The sequence below is a fragment of the Parasteatoda tepidariorum genome, chromosome 5 (genome assembly GCF_982258835.1).
Source record: "Parasteatoda tepidariorum strain Cologne lab strain chromosome 5, Ptep-v5.0, whole genome shotgun sequence".
Taxonomy (NCBI): Eukaryota; Metazoa; Arthropoda; class Arachnida; order Araneae; family Theridiidae; genus Parasteatoda; species Parasteatoda tepidariorum.
In genome coordinates, this window is record NC_141759.1 from 75,011,389 (window position 1) to 75,028,652 (window position 17,264).

General features: G+C 25.2%; 1 protein-coding gene across 3 annotated transcripts in view; it reads right to left on the bottom strand.

The window, feature by feature from the left end:
* TyrRS (Tyrosyl-tRNA synthetase) overlaps window positions 1–17,264 on the bottom strand; it is a 31,165-nt gene that overhangs the window by 6,853 nt on the left and 7,048 nt on the right. The window contains exons 1-10 of one of the 3 annotated variants that reach the window (XM_087164249.1): window positions 16,105–16,174; window positions 12,023–12,115; window positions 10,806–10,952; window positions 9,219–9,394; window positions 6,381–6,510; window positions 5,005–5,085; window positions 4,842–4,893; window positions 3,294–3,476; window positions 2,469–2,554; window positions 1,521–1,653 (exon numbers count right to left, since the gene is read on the bottom strand). In XM_087164249.1, the coding sequence (XP_087020375.1) occupies window positions 1,521–1,653; window positions 2,469–2,554; window positions 3,294–3,476; window positions 4,842–4,893; window positions 5,005–5,085; window positions 6,381–6,510; window positions 9,219–9,394; window positions 10,806–10,952; window positions 12,023–12,094 (1,060 nt within the window). In that variant the 5' untranslated portion in view covers window positions 12,095–12,115; window positions 16,105–16,174. Of the gene's footprint in view, window positions 1–1,520; window positions 1,654–2,468; window positions 2,555–3,293; window positions 3,477–4,841; window positions 4,894–5,004; window positions 5,086–6,380; window positions 6,511–9,218; window positions 9,395–10,805; window positions 10,953–12,022; window positions 12,116–15,450; window positions 15,603–16,104; window positions 16,175–17,264 lie in introns of those variants that run through there. The other 2 variants (XM_087164248.1, XM_087164247.1) reach the window with 2 other exon arrangements.

Here is a 17,264-nt window from a genome sequence, read left to right on the forward strand (position 1 = left end):
ATATCAATAGTTTAAGAAAATTTAAAGTTCATTAAAAACAAATTTAGTATATAAAATTTGTTCAATTTCAAAAGTCTTGTTCAAAAATAAAATTTTAGTTCAGTATTTCATAACGTAAAATGTAATTCAATATTTGGATACATGTATCTAAATTAACAAAATGAAATTGATCTAGATGTCTAGAAAAATAAATTAAAACAGACAGAGTGATATAGAAAAAATGAACTATAAAAATAAAACTATGAAATAAAAATAGAAAAGCCAAGTATTACAGCCTATTTAAGATTACATGACTACTATTACTATTTAAGATTAGATGAAAGTAATATGACCTAATTTATTTCTTTTATCCTATATGTTGCAGATATTATATTGAGTTTTAAACTAGAGATTAAACAGATCCTGCTGTTATACTAGATTTACTATTTATGCAATACTGAAACTAAATTAATAGCACTAAAAAAAGTCTTACATAAAAAATGTTTTTTAATCACACTATTATATTAAAAGTAATTTCATCCAGAAAAATTCAATTCAATCAATGATTTATTAGCTTTTGGAAAAAGATTATTTACTAAGAAAACAAATGTATAAAATTTTTATTACCTAAAATAAAAATTATTAAATTTAAAACACAAATTTAATGAAATAAAAAAAGTAACAATGACCATAAGAGTTAAAAATTAGTACAGGGTGCATAGCCAAATCTTTCAACAAAAAATAAGCACCTTTTAAGTACTTTTTAATCACTCAAAAAATATTTTTAAACACTATATACACTAAAAAATGCAAAATAATTTTTAAAGGCTCTGCATGATTATAATAAAATAACTAGTTTCTGACAAAGAACTCTTTTCTTGATTATATTAGCCATTATAAAATGATTGAGAGATTTTTCTCTTCGACATCATAGGGTGGAAAATGAAGCCTGAAATTGAGAATATCTTGCAAAATGCAGCAGAGTTGCACAGGAGAGTGCAATAATCTCACTGAACCCAGCTCAGTATATGCACATGCGGACTCTTAAGTATTTCATCAAACATGTAAAATTATTGGCGTTTCGTTATGGAACGACGGTAAGCAGAAATAGATTGTGGTTGAATAAATTGTGAATAATGTTGAGTAGAACAATGCAAAAACCATGCTTTCGCATAATACGAGGTGAAAATGGACACGGTTAAAGAAAGAAAAATCTCATTTTCGAAAAGGGAAAATGAAGCACTTTTTAAAAACGCCCATGAAAAATAACACCTTTAAGGGCTTTAAAAAAAAGAAAATAAGCACCTTTAAGCACTTTTTAAAAATGCTATGCACCATGTAGTATTGATGTTATTGACCTAAAACTAATATCAATAAAAGAACATCAAATTATAACTTAAAAAAAATAAAACATATTTTTAAGAGTGACTATCTGAAAATAATTTCAAATAAAAAGAGTTAAAACAGAATATATCATTGAAATTTATATCATGCATGTAAAGATAGAATATATTTCTAAATATTCTTATTCACTGTCTTACTTTTACTAATTGGTGGGTAGGCGGTTGCAGATAGCTTTTGAAGTGCTGGATCTTCAAACTTCTTTCGAATTGGATCAAGTAATCTATTTAAATAAGTTTCTACTGAAGCCTTTAAGTCTCCAGGATGAAGTTTCTAAAAAAATTAATTAAATCAAATGAGCAGGAAAAAAATTTAAATAAATTTAAGCTTACTTTGAAAAAAATCAAAAGATTTCCTGATTGTTTAGGAAAAGTTATAAAAAAATTAAACAGAATAGAAATAGGAACAAAAATTATAAAGTATTTTGTTTAATTATGTAAAATTGATTTCAAATGGTAAAATTTAACTAAGATATCAAATTTCTAAAATGTCAACAAAATCGTTTTAAATAAATTTCAATCTTTCTACATTTACTAAAAATATAAAAAGAAGAAAATATGTACAGTACAGCAAAAACATAAGCCAGAGTTATCTTTATCATTTAATGGAAATATAATTTAATAAAATACCAGTCTTTTAGATATGGTGTAAATTATTTATGAAAAATAAAATAAAGAAATGGAAAGAATATTACTCAATTTTTAATTAAATATTAATATTTTAATTTTAATATTTCAAAATATTTAAAAAAAGTTCTACATGGGAATTACTTCAGCTACAAAATCATTGATCTGGACCAAAGTTTCGAAAGCAGTATGTAAATTATGCACAGGTTATCCGATTCATATGCCAATTACGAAAGAAAAGAAAAAACTTTGAAAATACATTGGTGACCAGAAGCCCAGAGATTGGACATAAAAGCCAGAGACTAAGGCCCAAAGCCCTTGAATCGGTGGGTCTGTAAATGTAATGAGTTGCTAAAAAACGTAAATTTTCAATATAATCAACATGAAGAAAATATGATGAACATATGCAGGTGATTAACATTTTGAAAATCTCTATTAACATATTTTAACATAAATACATACCATATTTTTAAAGTCTTCTTCTATATCGGCATAATTTTTATAATTTGTGTTTCCACCATTTTCTTCATTTCTCTGAATGACAAAATCTAAAAAAATGCAAATTAAATAAAAAAAAGAAATTTAAAATAACTTTACATAAAATTAATTATAGGTGAACATGGAGCAAGAAATAATGGAATTGAACTTAATCGATAATTTACCGAACATTATAGTTCTAAGTCTGATATTAAAAATCTTAGCTTTGTAATGCTTACAAAAACTCTCTTAGTAAAATTTTAATTTTAATCACTCTGTCAAATAATTTAACGTACATTACAGTTCTAAGTTTGATATTAAAAATCTTAGCTTGGTAATACTTACAAAAACTCTCTTAGTAAAATTTTAATCATTCTGTCAAATAACTTTTTACACAAATAAACCAAGTTACAAAATGCGAAAACATAAATAGCTCATTTTATATAAACGAGCCACTCGTTTTTCTGACACCACTCTAAAAAATGGTTTTGAAAAGACAAGATGTTGAATTGAAATGTTGTCACAAATGTTGAAATTTTCAACATTTGTGATCAGCAGAAAGTGGGAGAAGGAAAAAAAGTAGGAATTTCAGAGTAATTGAAAATTTCTGAATCTTAAAATGTATTTTATTTTTTTTACATATTCAATATAAACTATAGAATTTTTTTTCTTAATTTCAGTTTCTTTTAAAAAATTAAGCGGCAAATATAAAGTAAGATAAAAAAAAAAATTAGATATACAAATATCTTACATTTCAGAATAAATGTTCTATTTTAAAAACAATTTGAAAACAATAGAAAAGGCTTTAACCTTCATCTTTGAAGAGGGGTAGTAGCACATGTTTTACAAAAGCCAGAACTCCATTATCTTCTAAATTACCAGGTTCACAAAATGCCTTTTTGAGCTTCTTCTTAACAGTAGAGGGATTATCTAATAAGTCTATTTTTGAATCTTCTAATGAGGAACTCATTTTACCACCAGTAAGTCCAGGCACTAATATTAAAACAATGTAATACATTTATAACAGAGCAAATCTACAATTTAACAAATTTCAAAAAAATAAAGCACACTTGAAACAACTTATTTATTCATGAAAAGAAAGCTAAACGATAGCAGAAATATTTTAAGAAAAATTCGTTAAATAAATTTTTGTTAAGACAACCATAAAATTTGCATCCGAACAAAACTTAATTGCATAAATTTTAAATTATTCTTTAATTATTTCTCTTATTTTACTTTATTTTAATTTACTGATTCAATAAATTTTTATTTATTAAAATTAATTTTGGTTTATTCTTAGAAGAGAATGATGAAAAATTTACATTCTTTATATCGATAATGTATGTATACATTTTCAATTTTTTTCATTAAATTTTTCTCCCAGAACAAACAATATTGACAAAACAAAACAAGTTTACTCATTCAGGGCTCCCAACATTATTAGGACAAAGAATTTAGTTATTTCTAGTTAAAAGGGGACTTTGGAGGACCATTTATTATTAAAACCTTTCAAATAACACAATAATAATTTTTATATAAACATAAAAAAAAAAATAGATAAACAAAATTCATTTCAATACAGCATCCTACTAACAAGATAGAAATTTAACAGTAAGTTTTTATTAATGTAGTAACTGCTCTTTTGGTTGGCATCTGAAGTTTTAAAATTTAAAGCTTAACTGAATTAAGATTAAATGAACCCGATACTTGCATAAATTCTTCAAACATATTTAAAATTTCACATATTTAAGACTTGTTACAAATATTATGCAATAATTAAAAAAAGGCAAAAAAAGCTGTTGTGAGAGAAATTTTTTGAAAGTTTTTTTTAAAGAGAATCCTAAATTTTACGTTTACAATTCTCATCTAATCCAAAAGGTTCACTTTACTGACTTCATCACATCTGTACAATTTTTGCCTCTAACACATACCCAATATTGAGAGTTTCCTTCAGTCTCTTTTTCATTAGATTAAACTATTGCCTAAACTGAATTCATAAAGATGTGTTGTGAATTACACAGACAAAAAACACCTAATTAAAATCATATTACTTTCATAAATTAGTGAATGGTCTTAATAAACTTTCATAAATTATCAAATTATTAATTGGATACAATCATAATAATTATGAAGATAAAAAATGTAAAAATTACTGTTTATTTTTAAGTGTTTTTATTATGAGTAGTCAAATAGTTGGTAGATAAAAATCATTTAAGATCTGTACAGAAAAAGAAGTTATTTTAAAAAGAAAAGATATGTAAGTAAAAGAGATAAAAAAAACTATTGATTTAACCATGAAATTATTGCAAGCATTTCATTAAAATAAAGTATAACATGAATTTCAAAAATTATTCATACCCATTGGATTCATGAGGTGAATTCTTTTAGCATAACCCAATTGAGGTAAATACTGAAACATATCATTAAAAGAGTTGAAAATATTACAATTGAAACATGAAATTAATGCAAAAAATGAAAATTAAAGTAAATTTTATGCAAAACAGTTAAAAAAAAAACATACCTTTTCAGCAAAAGTGAAAATCTTTCTTTGGTCAACACCACCAAACTGGGCATCTACTTTCAGGTATTCTTCATCTAAGGCCTGTTAAAAAAGGGAATCTATTGTATTCAGATCTTAGTTATAGTTTATAGCTAAATAGTTCATTAAAAATAAGTTTTTGATTATTTTCTAATGAAATATGCTTTAAAAAAATACAACAAAAAGAAATGGGTAAAATTTTATGTCATAAAATTATCATCTTTCATTAAAAAAAAAAAAAACAGGTCATTTTATTCCCATAAGCTGTATGTTATATTTGTAACAGCTTATATTAAATCATATTCATGACATGGTAATAAATAACAGTTCAAGAAATTCGAAACTTTTACAAGTGAGAATAGGTAAGAATGCCTTGCTGAAAGCTTTTCACAGCCATAGAGAAAAAAAGTAAAAAAACAAAATTTAATACTATTTTATAATAAATAACAGAATTAATCTTAAATTTAAATCTTTTAAAATTTTTAACAAGAAAATGAAATTATATGAAACAGCTCAGTTGGTTAGAAAATATAGAAATTGAAAAACACTTAGGTTATATGGAATTATACAATGTAGGTTAAATAAATAACATTATGTTACATTAAAATAAAACTATCAGTATAAATGTCAAAACTTATAACTTTGCAAAATTTAAAAATTGATTACTAACTAATTCCCTAATATGCTGCATGGAAAATTCTAAATTGCCAGTACCTAACCTCATCCACTATCAGACCATAGATTTAAAATTTTACTAGATTAGTTTTGAATACTTTTGAAAAAATAGTTCGATAGAAAATTTTCAAAAAAAAAAATAAAAATAAATAAATAATAATAAAATAAGTGAAAAATCATAGATTTGAGGAAATATTTTGTGATTATAGATTGAAATGATGCTAAAAGGAATGAACCAAAAGAATAATTATAATCCTAAAAACTGTAAGCAATGCACGTTTTCAGAAAACATATCGAATTTGATTTAAGAGGAAAATGACATGATTAATAGATCATTAATGTAGCAATAAATTTTTTTTTTAAAATTACATCTTTCTTAAATAAATTGTGCAGCCAATTTACACATGATTCATGCATTTACAGATAGAAAAAAAATCATTTTCACGTAACAAATAAGCCTTTTAGTTTAAATTCAAAAATTTTTCTTTTAAGTTTTTGATGAAACTTAAATCTGCTTTGCATTTATTAAAACCGTATAGTGTCAATAGAGTTTAACAAATAACCTCGATATATAGTAGATGCACATTATTTTAGAGAACCCTTTAATCAACGTAATTTTTAAATATAAATATGATACGAGTTTTGTATCAATAATATGTTATATTAAAAGTGTGTATACTAACTTGCAGTCCTGGATACATTAAACTGCTTAGGAAAGGATGATCTACTTGTTTAACAACTTCAGCTCCAGCTTTCTTTGCATCATGCTCCGTTACTAAAGATGATAATCTGTACACATCTAAAGTATATTCTCTAAAAATATAAACTTTGCTTAGTTAAAATAAGACAGCTTATAGCATACAGCAACATTATTAAAGAGAAATCAGATTGGTTTTATGAACTAGCTTCTGTAATGATATAAATTATATAAGGGAAGTACACATCTTGGAAATTCCTATCAAAACAAAATTAAACTTCAATTGAAGAGCATGTTTGAAAAATTTGGAAAGGGACAAAATTAGTCACCTAATCTGCCCTATTAAAGTTTCAGTTAATTTATTTTCAAACTAACAAAGCTTCCAGACTTATGTGCAATGGTGGTGTAATGATGCCTTCTACCAGAGAGGTCTCGAGTTGGGAGTCCTGATCTCAGTTGAGATGATTGAATTTTATTTCTAATTTTCTATTCTAAAGAAAATTGATAACAATCTAATATGCTTTATTCAATTTATAAATTATTATTTTTTAGCTAAAATTTATTCTTTTTTAAAAAATTAAATTTTTAAAAGCAAAAAAAAAATTAAAAGATATTTATTTTTTAATTAAAATGCATGGAATTATTTAAAAAATAATTATACAATTTTAATATAAATTTTGAATGACACATTTTTTTAAAAATAATCCATACAATTTAAATAAAAAATAAATTTTTTATTAGATTGTAATTTTAAAAAGATTATAAAATGTTATTAATTAAATTTTAAAAATTTTTTTTCAATAATCTATATATTTTAAATAAAAAAATTTAAAATTTCTATTAAGTTGTTCTAAAGTTCTAAATAAAAAAATAAAAAATAATTCATTAAATGAATAAAATATTAAATAGTTATGAATCCCTTTCAGAAAAGAAAATTAGAGATATAATTCAACCTTCCCACCTGGGATTTAATCTTAGGACCTCATTGGTTCTAATCTCAGGACATCATTTCTGTTAGTTTAAAAATGAACTGAAACTTTAATGGGGCAAATTTTAGTCAAGCTAGGCAACTAATATATACCCTATCCAAGGTTTTTAAAAATGCTCTTAAATTTCGGGTCAACTTTGCTTCAACAGGTATTTTTAAGCTGTGTACTTCCCTTGTGAGCAGGATTGTTATGATTTTACCCAACCTGAGAAAACCCACTAGAAAAAACTCAAGTTTTCTCATAATTGTATTTTATTTTTAACAAATCAGCTCAAAATATTAAGTTTATAATAGAATAGAATATAAATTACATATATTGAAATATTTATATTTCCATTACTTCTATATTCTGTTCATTAAAATTTTAACTAACCTTTTTAAAAATATGTATTAGTAGAAAGTGGAAATAATGTACTAAGGTATTCTCACAAAAATTTGAGATACTAAATCACATATAATTAAAACCAGCTATAACAAGATACAATATAAAATATTATTAGAATCACAATTCAATGAAATAGGAAAATATTTAAAAAAAATGTATTTTAAATACTATTTTCCTAAACAGTGAGTCTAATCACATAGTTTAAAATGATACTTTTAAAAAATAGCATCTTTTAACTGGTAAAATCCTTGTAGAAAATTCTTGTTCTGATGTAATCCTTGTTGAAATAGTAGAGCTTATTTTAGAAGCCCTCTTTGACTGCACATAAATAAGTAGACAATAACACTGTTAGATAAGTAATGCAAGGCACATTTGCATAAATACATTTCTCACGTTAAAAATTTACTTTGAAAATTGTCTCTCAAAGACTTTAATGAATAAAAGAAATTAAGAAAAAATCCAATTTAATCCTGACTTCTCTTTTTTACAACCCTCCTCGTAAGTGCTAGAGGACATATACTGTATCATTACTAGTAATAGTTAATCCTTTAAGCGATTACACATAAGACAAAATTGTACTAAAATCGCCTTCAACACACTACTTTTTCATAGAACAAGAAAACTTGTTTTTTTTTTTTCACACAGAAAAGCTTGCAGCTGAATGTTCAGAAAAAAACTGGGACTAATACTTTGAGGGTAAAAAGGTGCAACAGTTTAACTTAGCAAACAGTCTGTTCTACATAAGTTGGTTTCATATATGGGTATGGTGAATTGAAATAAGTTATTTCACATAATAAATAAATAAAAAAACAGACAAGGCAACAAAAGTTGGTATTTTAAAACTGAAATTAATGAAAAATACTTAGACCTTGTTCATATTAATAATAAATAAGTAAATCATTTTCAATTTTAAATTACTTTACATTTGGTTAAAAGTACACTAATAAACATATTTTATGATCCATAACAATTATTAATCATTCCCTCTTATTATTCCTAACAGAAATTAATAAATTTTATTTTTATATCACTGCCAAAAATTGTCTTCAAAAATATTAATTATTTCTTTTCTTTTCATTTATTTTTCTTTATTAAGACTTTCTCTTGTTAAGAAGTGTAGTTTTGACATTGGGAGATTTCAAACTTGACCTAAGTTTTAATAAAATGAACTCTTAACTTATCGAAGAAACGAAGAAAAAAAAAAGGCAACAAGGCAGATTTCAAATCTGATATATACTTTGGTATATTCCAAACCCTCTTTTAACAATTTTAAAATAAAAAAAACAGGAATAGTTTTTTGAGAATTCAAATTTTAAATTCGCTCTAACTAATTTTTGACTGTTGTTCATTTTTTGAGCAATAAAAATTTCACTGTATTTGGTATCACAGATTTATAAAAATATTTTAATAATTTGTAAAAATATATAAAATAGACATAAATGCATGCTAACCTGCTGAGTTGATAATCAGAGCCTTTAATGAATTTCAGTTTATCTAAGGGTACTCCTATAGATTCCAACATAGCTTTAATCACAGCTTCATAATACTTTTCTCTGAGATTAAGCAACTCCCAGGGAGCTTTCATGTTATCTAGATAAGCATGCAAATCAGCAAACAATATGGTAACCTACAAGAAAGAAAATAATTTAATTTGAATTAATATAGAGATACAAAGGCAAAGTGAACCCAGATAATATTTAGCACAAAACCACAATAAAAAAAGTTTTTTTTTTGATTAAAAATTAAAGTTCTCCTCTTTTTCTAAAATTAATATTGACTTTCCAGATTTGAATATTTTTTCTTTAAATTTTATTATTAGTCATTCTACAGAAATGATTTTAATTTTAAAGTTTGACTATTAAATAAAAAAAAATAATAATAAAAAAAAACTTTTTAATATTAGCATAGCTCTCACCCAATTTACAACTGAGTTAAAAACAGAGCTTATAAATGCCATTAAAAATTAAGCCTGACATGAAAATGGAAAAAATATCAATTAAACGCAGTATTTCACAGTTATCGACTTAGAAAAAAAATCCGTAAGGTAAATTTTGGATTAACATTTTCAGAAAAAACACAAGCTAAAAAATTTAAAGGTAAAACAATAAAAAAAAAAGCATGAATATAAGCTTTTGGTGTATTTAAATTTAAAGATTTATAAAACAAAGGTACAAAATCATGATAAAAAATAACTTTGAAAGAAACCCTGTAGTGTGCCCAGAACGTACCTTGTTGTATACCCTTGTGCATACCTGCCAACTTTTAATCCCTTCCATTATGATTTTTCCCAGTGGTATTAAAATGGAATAAAAATTTCAATTTTAAGCAAAAAAATGCATTGTATTTGAAAAAGCTTAAGCTGCCTACCATGATGGTAACACATATTAATATATATGCTTAATTTTCTTAAGAATAGTGGTGATGAAAATCATTTAAAAATTTAGTTTATAAAAGAAAAAATAGTATATATTTACTACCACTTTAAATATAAGAATTAAATTTTACGCCAAATGCGTAAAAGTTGGCAGGTATGCTTGTGAAACCCCAGAATAATGAACCACCTTGAAGATTACACATTTCAAAAGAAATTCATTCCCTTTAAGGTAGTACAATAGAAAGATTCACGGAAGAATAAAATGATAAATGTAATAAATTTGAAAACCTTAAAAGTTAAGAAATATTTGACAGCTAACTACAACATAGTTCATTCAGAAAATAAGAACTACAGGAAGGACAAGACTTTTTTTTTTTTGCATAATAGCTAACAGTATGTGATTATTGAAATTAACTAAGTTATTGTAAAAATATCTCAATAAAGTAAAATAGGAGATAAGAATTCTAAATAACTAATTTATTCTAAAAATAACTCACTAAAGTAAAATAGAAGAAATTAAATCTAAACAACTTAGTTATTCCAAAACTGAAGTAAAATAAGAAACAAGAGATGAATTTTAAATTTGGTTACGATTAATTTTACAATAATTAAGCAACTCAAAAATTTAAATACTATTTTTATTTTTTTAAAACACTACTTTTACCTCACAATCAGCTTTTAAAAAATCAGCAATTTTAGACATAGGCACAAAATATGCAACATGTGGCTTGCCAGTAGTTGCTGTTCCCCAATAGACTTTCAAATCACGTTCCTTCAGAATTTCTTTTAATTTGTCTTCTCCTAAAGTTTCCTACATAAAAAATTATGCAATAATTACTATCACAAGATTACAACATTTTACATAAATACTAACAATACTATTTCCTCAAACTTACGTTACTGTTTATTAAGACCATCATTTGCTTTAGCAATAACTACCACATGTTCACAAAGGAATACGAGGGTAACTAATTGAAATTAATAAATATTTATTTATATCTGTGTATTTACTATTTTTATAGTGATTCCACTCGCTATAATGCAATATGTATGTAAAAAAAATGTAGAAGAGACACGAAAAATTTTTTTTATGGGTCTCAGGAGGTGTGTATTTCTCTAGCACAAATAAATAAATAGTGTGAGTGCAAAATTAGAGCATAACTTTAAAAATAAAAACTTTTTCTCTTTATCATTACCTGAAGGAAAAAAATTAGAATAATTCTGAATATCATATTACATTGTTGCTTTTTCTTGATGCTGGTATTTAATCAGTGATAATTTAAAATGTTATAAGTGATAATTAAAAATGTATCAGTGATAATTCTTTGTATTATATATCAATGGATAGAATTATTATAAATGTGCAAAGTAATAGATGGAGGTAGATAAGTCATATTATAAATAGGGGCTGCGTTTTTAGCAAAAAGGTATCCAAAAATATCTGTGTTAGCGAAATTTCTGTTTTATCACGTCTGCTCAATAGAAAGACCAATACTAATAATAGCTAATTAACATTAGTGAAACAGTAAACCAGCATTTTCATAAAGGGACTATTTATTATCAGATTGTGATAGGTACATAATTTAGGGCAAATGAAAAAGATTAATCAAATCAATCACAGATCTACATGCTAAAAAACAATACCAAATTATGTATTATAAGATAGATTTTTTTGTTGATAATATTTAATAAAAATTTATTTGTTAAGATTTTTCATTTTATTGATTTCTATGGTCTATCTGGCATATTATATATGTGTTACATACAATAAAATATCTTATGCATAAGACTACAGTAAAAACATTAACAATTTAATAGCTAGAAAAAGACATTTATAATTGACAGTCATATGTTAAATTAGGAAGAAACAAATTACTTTACTTGTAAATTTCTTGTAACTAAACTGAGTTTTTGTTCTGGGGATACATGATCACCATTGGTTTGAGCAGCCATTTTTCTAAATTAAATTTGCGTCTGAAAAAGAAATTGAATGTTAGTTGTCACATCTTATAAATGAAAATAGAAATCGTCACTCTCAATTCACTAGATTAAAATGGAAATAGTTAATAAATACTATGAACTAATAATTAAAATAAAACATTTTGCAGAATATTTGCTATAAGAAGTTCCCACTTTTCACTGACAAATAATTAAGATCCAATGACAATTCACTATTATGGATAATAACTTTAAATTAAAAAAAAAAAATTCCAAATCATATTACAAACGTTGTGCATATCATATGTAATTTTATGATTTTCTTTCATAAATGAAAAAAAAAAAAATGTTTATAGGTAGGAATTTAATTATTGATCTTTCATTTGTATAAAATGATCCTCACCCACAATAATCAAGAAGCTATTACAAATCAAACACTTAACGATCAATATTCAAAATTAAAAAAAAAAAAAAAAAAAAAAAAAAAAAAAAATCACAAATAGGTGATACAGAAATTTTAGTTTCCCAATTTAAAATCAGGAAATATCAATACTTCACGGTATATCACTATTTTTATGCATTTAACTAACTAAAATTTTACTTTCGTTAATATTTTCACTACTTAGATGAAATTTACTAATTATTCATAATAATATTGTATTCGATATCGATAGTTTTCGTATTGCATATTACTAGTCATCGATAGTTGTTGCTAGATTATCGTATCCGATAAAAGTCGCGATATTATAGTATTTGATATTTATCATAAACAAGGCCGGATTACCCATTAAGCCAGACTAGGCCATGGTCTAAGGCCCCCAATGATTAGATAAATTTAATTTAATTTAGGGGCCCCCTTAAAATTGATTTTTTGAAAATAAATTGAGAAAAATTAAGAAAAACAATGATTTTTCAAAATTTTATGGTTAATTTTTTCAGTTCTAATTTAATAAAATAAAGTAAAATTTAATTTATTATTATTTTAATTTTAAATATGCTTTCTTAAATGAAAAGACATATAATACTCTTATATTTGAATAAATAAAAAATATACGAGAAAAAAATTTAGTCTAAGGGCTCCAAAAATTTAAATGGCCTTGGTCCCCGCGTACGCTTAATCCGCCCCTGATCATAAAAGAATGACATTCACGTTACATAGAGCAAATAATACTTAAAATATCGTTATCAGGAATTTTGAATACATCAATAATTCACGATATATTGCACAACTTTAATTACGGAACGATTGTTATTAATTTGGTAAAAATAAACAATGTGGGAAATGGCAAAGGAGAAAAAAAAAAAAAAAAGCTTCCACCGTGGGAGAAAAAATAGATACTTATGCAGATTAAAAATAATGTAATCAAAACTAAAGGGAAAGAATGGCGCGGTTTCGTTTTAGGGAAATTGAAACTATTTTCGCATTGGTTAATAACCGGCTTTGGCGAAGGTGTGTCTAGTTCATTATGATTCCGTAGAAATGACCTATATTGGTAGATAAAAGAATTCCTTTCTCTTTAAAGGAAGTTAATCAAAATTATTTCCGAAGCTCTCAGGGGTAACAAATAATTCATTAACTAAAATCTGATGCAATAACTCAAATTGGTTTCACTAGAACTACTTTTTCAATGGTAACAGTTAAAACAATTCACCTTAAGAGATTTTTATACAAAAACGAATTGAAAAAGAGAAGGATGCTTTGTATTCCTAACTTGTATTTCAATTATTCCAAATACAGCTGAATCATTAAACACTTTTTTTCTCTCATAATTAATAATATTGTTCTTTTGAATCAAAATTAGTTTAATAGAAAACATCTCATAACATAATCAACATAGAAAATGTGGTTTCATGATGAAAACTGCTCGCTAAATAAGTCATTATTTTTTTGCACGATCAGTTTTTTTTTACAATAAACCAATTTTTTTTCTTCTCCCCTTCAGAGTTTTGTTAAAACTCTACTCATAATTTTGGGAATATGTAGAAATAATCAAAATTCATTAACAAACAATTCATTAACTAAAATCTGATGCAATAACTTAAAGTAGTTTCACTAGATCTACTTTTTCAATGGTAACAGTTAAAACAATTCACCTCAAGTGATTTTTATACAAAAACGAATTGAAAAAGAGAAGGATGCTTTGTTTTCCAAATTTATATTTTTAAAACTATTTCAATTATTCAATAATTTGTTGACTAGGAATTTGTATCAGCTATTATTTTGTAATTGAATATGCATGTAAAGTAAAATATTCCAAATAAGTTTTATTTATACTGAATGAAATTAAATTAAAATTTGAAACATTCTATATCGCCCTGGGTTTCATAAATTAACATAGATAATACAAATGCAAAGACGTGTTAACTCGTCCCTGATCAACAATGTTAACTTGCATAACTAGTTTTGATAACAAAAGCAACTTTTTTTTCCATCTATTTTTTAAGAAAATAAAGTAGATAATTTTTTTTTTACCCGACTCGGCTTTAGACATTATTTTATATAAATTCTAAATTAAATCATCAAAAAATATAAAACACAATTTTTTTTATTAATTTGTATTATCTTTAAAAAGAAATACAGCTGTATCAGAAAACACTCTTTCTATCATAATTTTAAAAAAAATTGTAATCTAAATTAGTTTAATAGAAAACATCTTTTTTGCAATCTAGATAAAAAACTAAAATTATAAGTTCTTATGATGAAAACTGCTCGCTAATCAAGTCATTATTTTTCTACACACACAAGACCTATTACAAGACCAGTTTTCATGTTTTTTTTTTGTTTTTTTTTTTTAAACAATAAACCAGTTTTTTTTTTCTTCAGAATTTTGTGAAAACTACTCAATCTTGAGGAAAATATGAAAATAAAGTCCAGTTTTTGAAAAAAAAAAAGTCTACCAAAGAGTTTTCATTTTAAAATAATGAATTAAAGACGTCATTGACAGACATTTTACATAATTTTTAAGAGGGGTCGATTTTAATAATGAATTTTTTCTCTTCCTTTTATGAGGGGACTATTAACGGACCCAGATTTGTCCTACACTGACCCCTGAATAAATATCCCCCAGAATATTTATTTTGTCAATTTCACCTTGGTATTTGCCATCGCTAAGATAATTTAAAAAAACTCGTTCAACCATTTGAAAACAAACTTGTTTAGGAACATTAGATTTAGCAAGTGCAGCAAACATATCGCTATTTAAGTTAGCAAACATTCGCAGATATAACTAAGGTAATTTTATGAAAATCTCTATTCTTCCCAACTAATAAAATTTCACAAAAAATTAACTACCTTTAGAAATCCCGATGATAGATAATTTTTATCGCTTCTAAAAAGAGAACCACTAAGAAATACTTCAAATGCAAATTACCTTTTATAGAATCGAAATATTTATCTGTAAACTTCAAAAAATCTTTTTTTTTTAATTTTTAATCGTTTGATAATATTTCGCCATTCATAAGTGACCTATCAGAGAAGGGAAAAATTGTTACGTGCACGATAACTTGATTTATGATATTCTGCGTCTTTGGTCTGTTAAAGCATGGCACCATCATAATATGAATAAACAAATCAGTGCGAAAGTAAACGTGTATAAATATATCTGAACAAATACATGAATCCAACACATTCCTGTAAAAGCTTTTTTTCTCCGTTGATGATGCAATCAACCACAAAAGCAACTTAATAAATAAACAAATACCAAAACACAAACTTTTCCAATTCGGAGTAATGCAAACTATACTAAAATCAAGATTGAATGAACAATTTTATTAGATTAATCAATAAATAGTAACTATTTCAAATAAAGAAAGATTGCGACTTAAGTGGTTTAAAAAAGAATAGAAACCTACAACTACATTCAACAAAGGCTGAGATAAGTTTAATAAAAGTTAAAACTTGGTATTTAAAAGGTTAGTTACTTATTTTCTAAATTTAAAAATGTTCTAAATTTAAAAATGTACAAAGGAAATAACAATACAAGCCATAGAATAATTTAACTAAATAAATTCCAATTAATTCGTACCAAGCGTTAAATTGCTCATGAAACTCCCAGATAAGGAACTGGTTTTGAAAGCATGCGATCACCAGTTCATGAATCTAGTAGATATTCCATCTACGAACATTTATAGGATTTTACACATTATTAACATATTTAAAAAGTTAATAAACTCCGGAAAATTATCAACATTTATTGTATCTACATATTATCTCTTTATTATCACATGTATTTTTATTTTATTTTTCTTGGCTAACTACAAAAATGTGAGGACTTTTTTTAGGTGGCTCCGCTAAGTCACCCCCATAATTGATTCTCATTCATAGTCAATAATTTAAAAAAGAAACACAGAACATTTTGTTAATACGTTAATCGTAACGAAATAGGCGATTACCCAGAATTAGAAAAATCATCATCTGCATTGGGATGAAAAAAAATTAACCTAAGGAATACTGATTGTGGGACTCAATACAAAAAGAAATAAATGAGGAGTAATTATACTTGTTGACGATAATTATAACAATTTAAAATAGGAAACGATTTTAATGCTCTTTATTAAGTCTTTTTATTTATTAAGTCTTTATATTTTAAAAATATTTGGCTATAAATGTTAAGATTTGAGCAATAAATTATTTGATAAAATAAAGATCTCGTATGGAAAAAATTAATTTTCTACAATAGATAAATAGTCAATATTTAAAACAAAAAAGCTGAACAAAATTACGAAAATGCACTTAAATTGGCGATAACTTTTGAATAGATTGAAATTTCGGAGCAAAATTTGCATTAAGTTCACAAATAAAAATGGCTTTTTTAGCATGTCAAATTTTAACTTCGTAGTTGCATTTCAAAGGGTTACAGATCGATCCAACATGGTATTTTCCCCCTACAAGTTTAACAGTTAATAATTCTTGAACTAATATGGGAATATAATTTTTTTTTCCATTCCGTTCTACTCTGTACTTTTTCCTACATACCTTCATCCTAAGTGATCCAGATTTTGTGCAGCTAAGCAAAATGAGAAGTAAAGCACCCCCCCCCCTCTCCCAAAAAAAAGTTAAATAAATTTGTAAAAAAAGCTTTTAAAATTGCAATTACTTTCAAACAGATTAAAGTAAAAAACAAACTTTTAGCATATTAAACTCTCTAGTTGCATTCTCGTAGAGCGGGTTTTGTGATATTTTTTC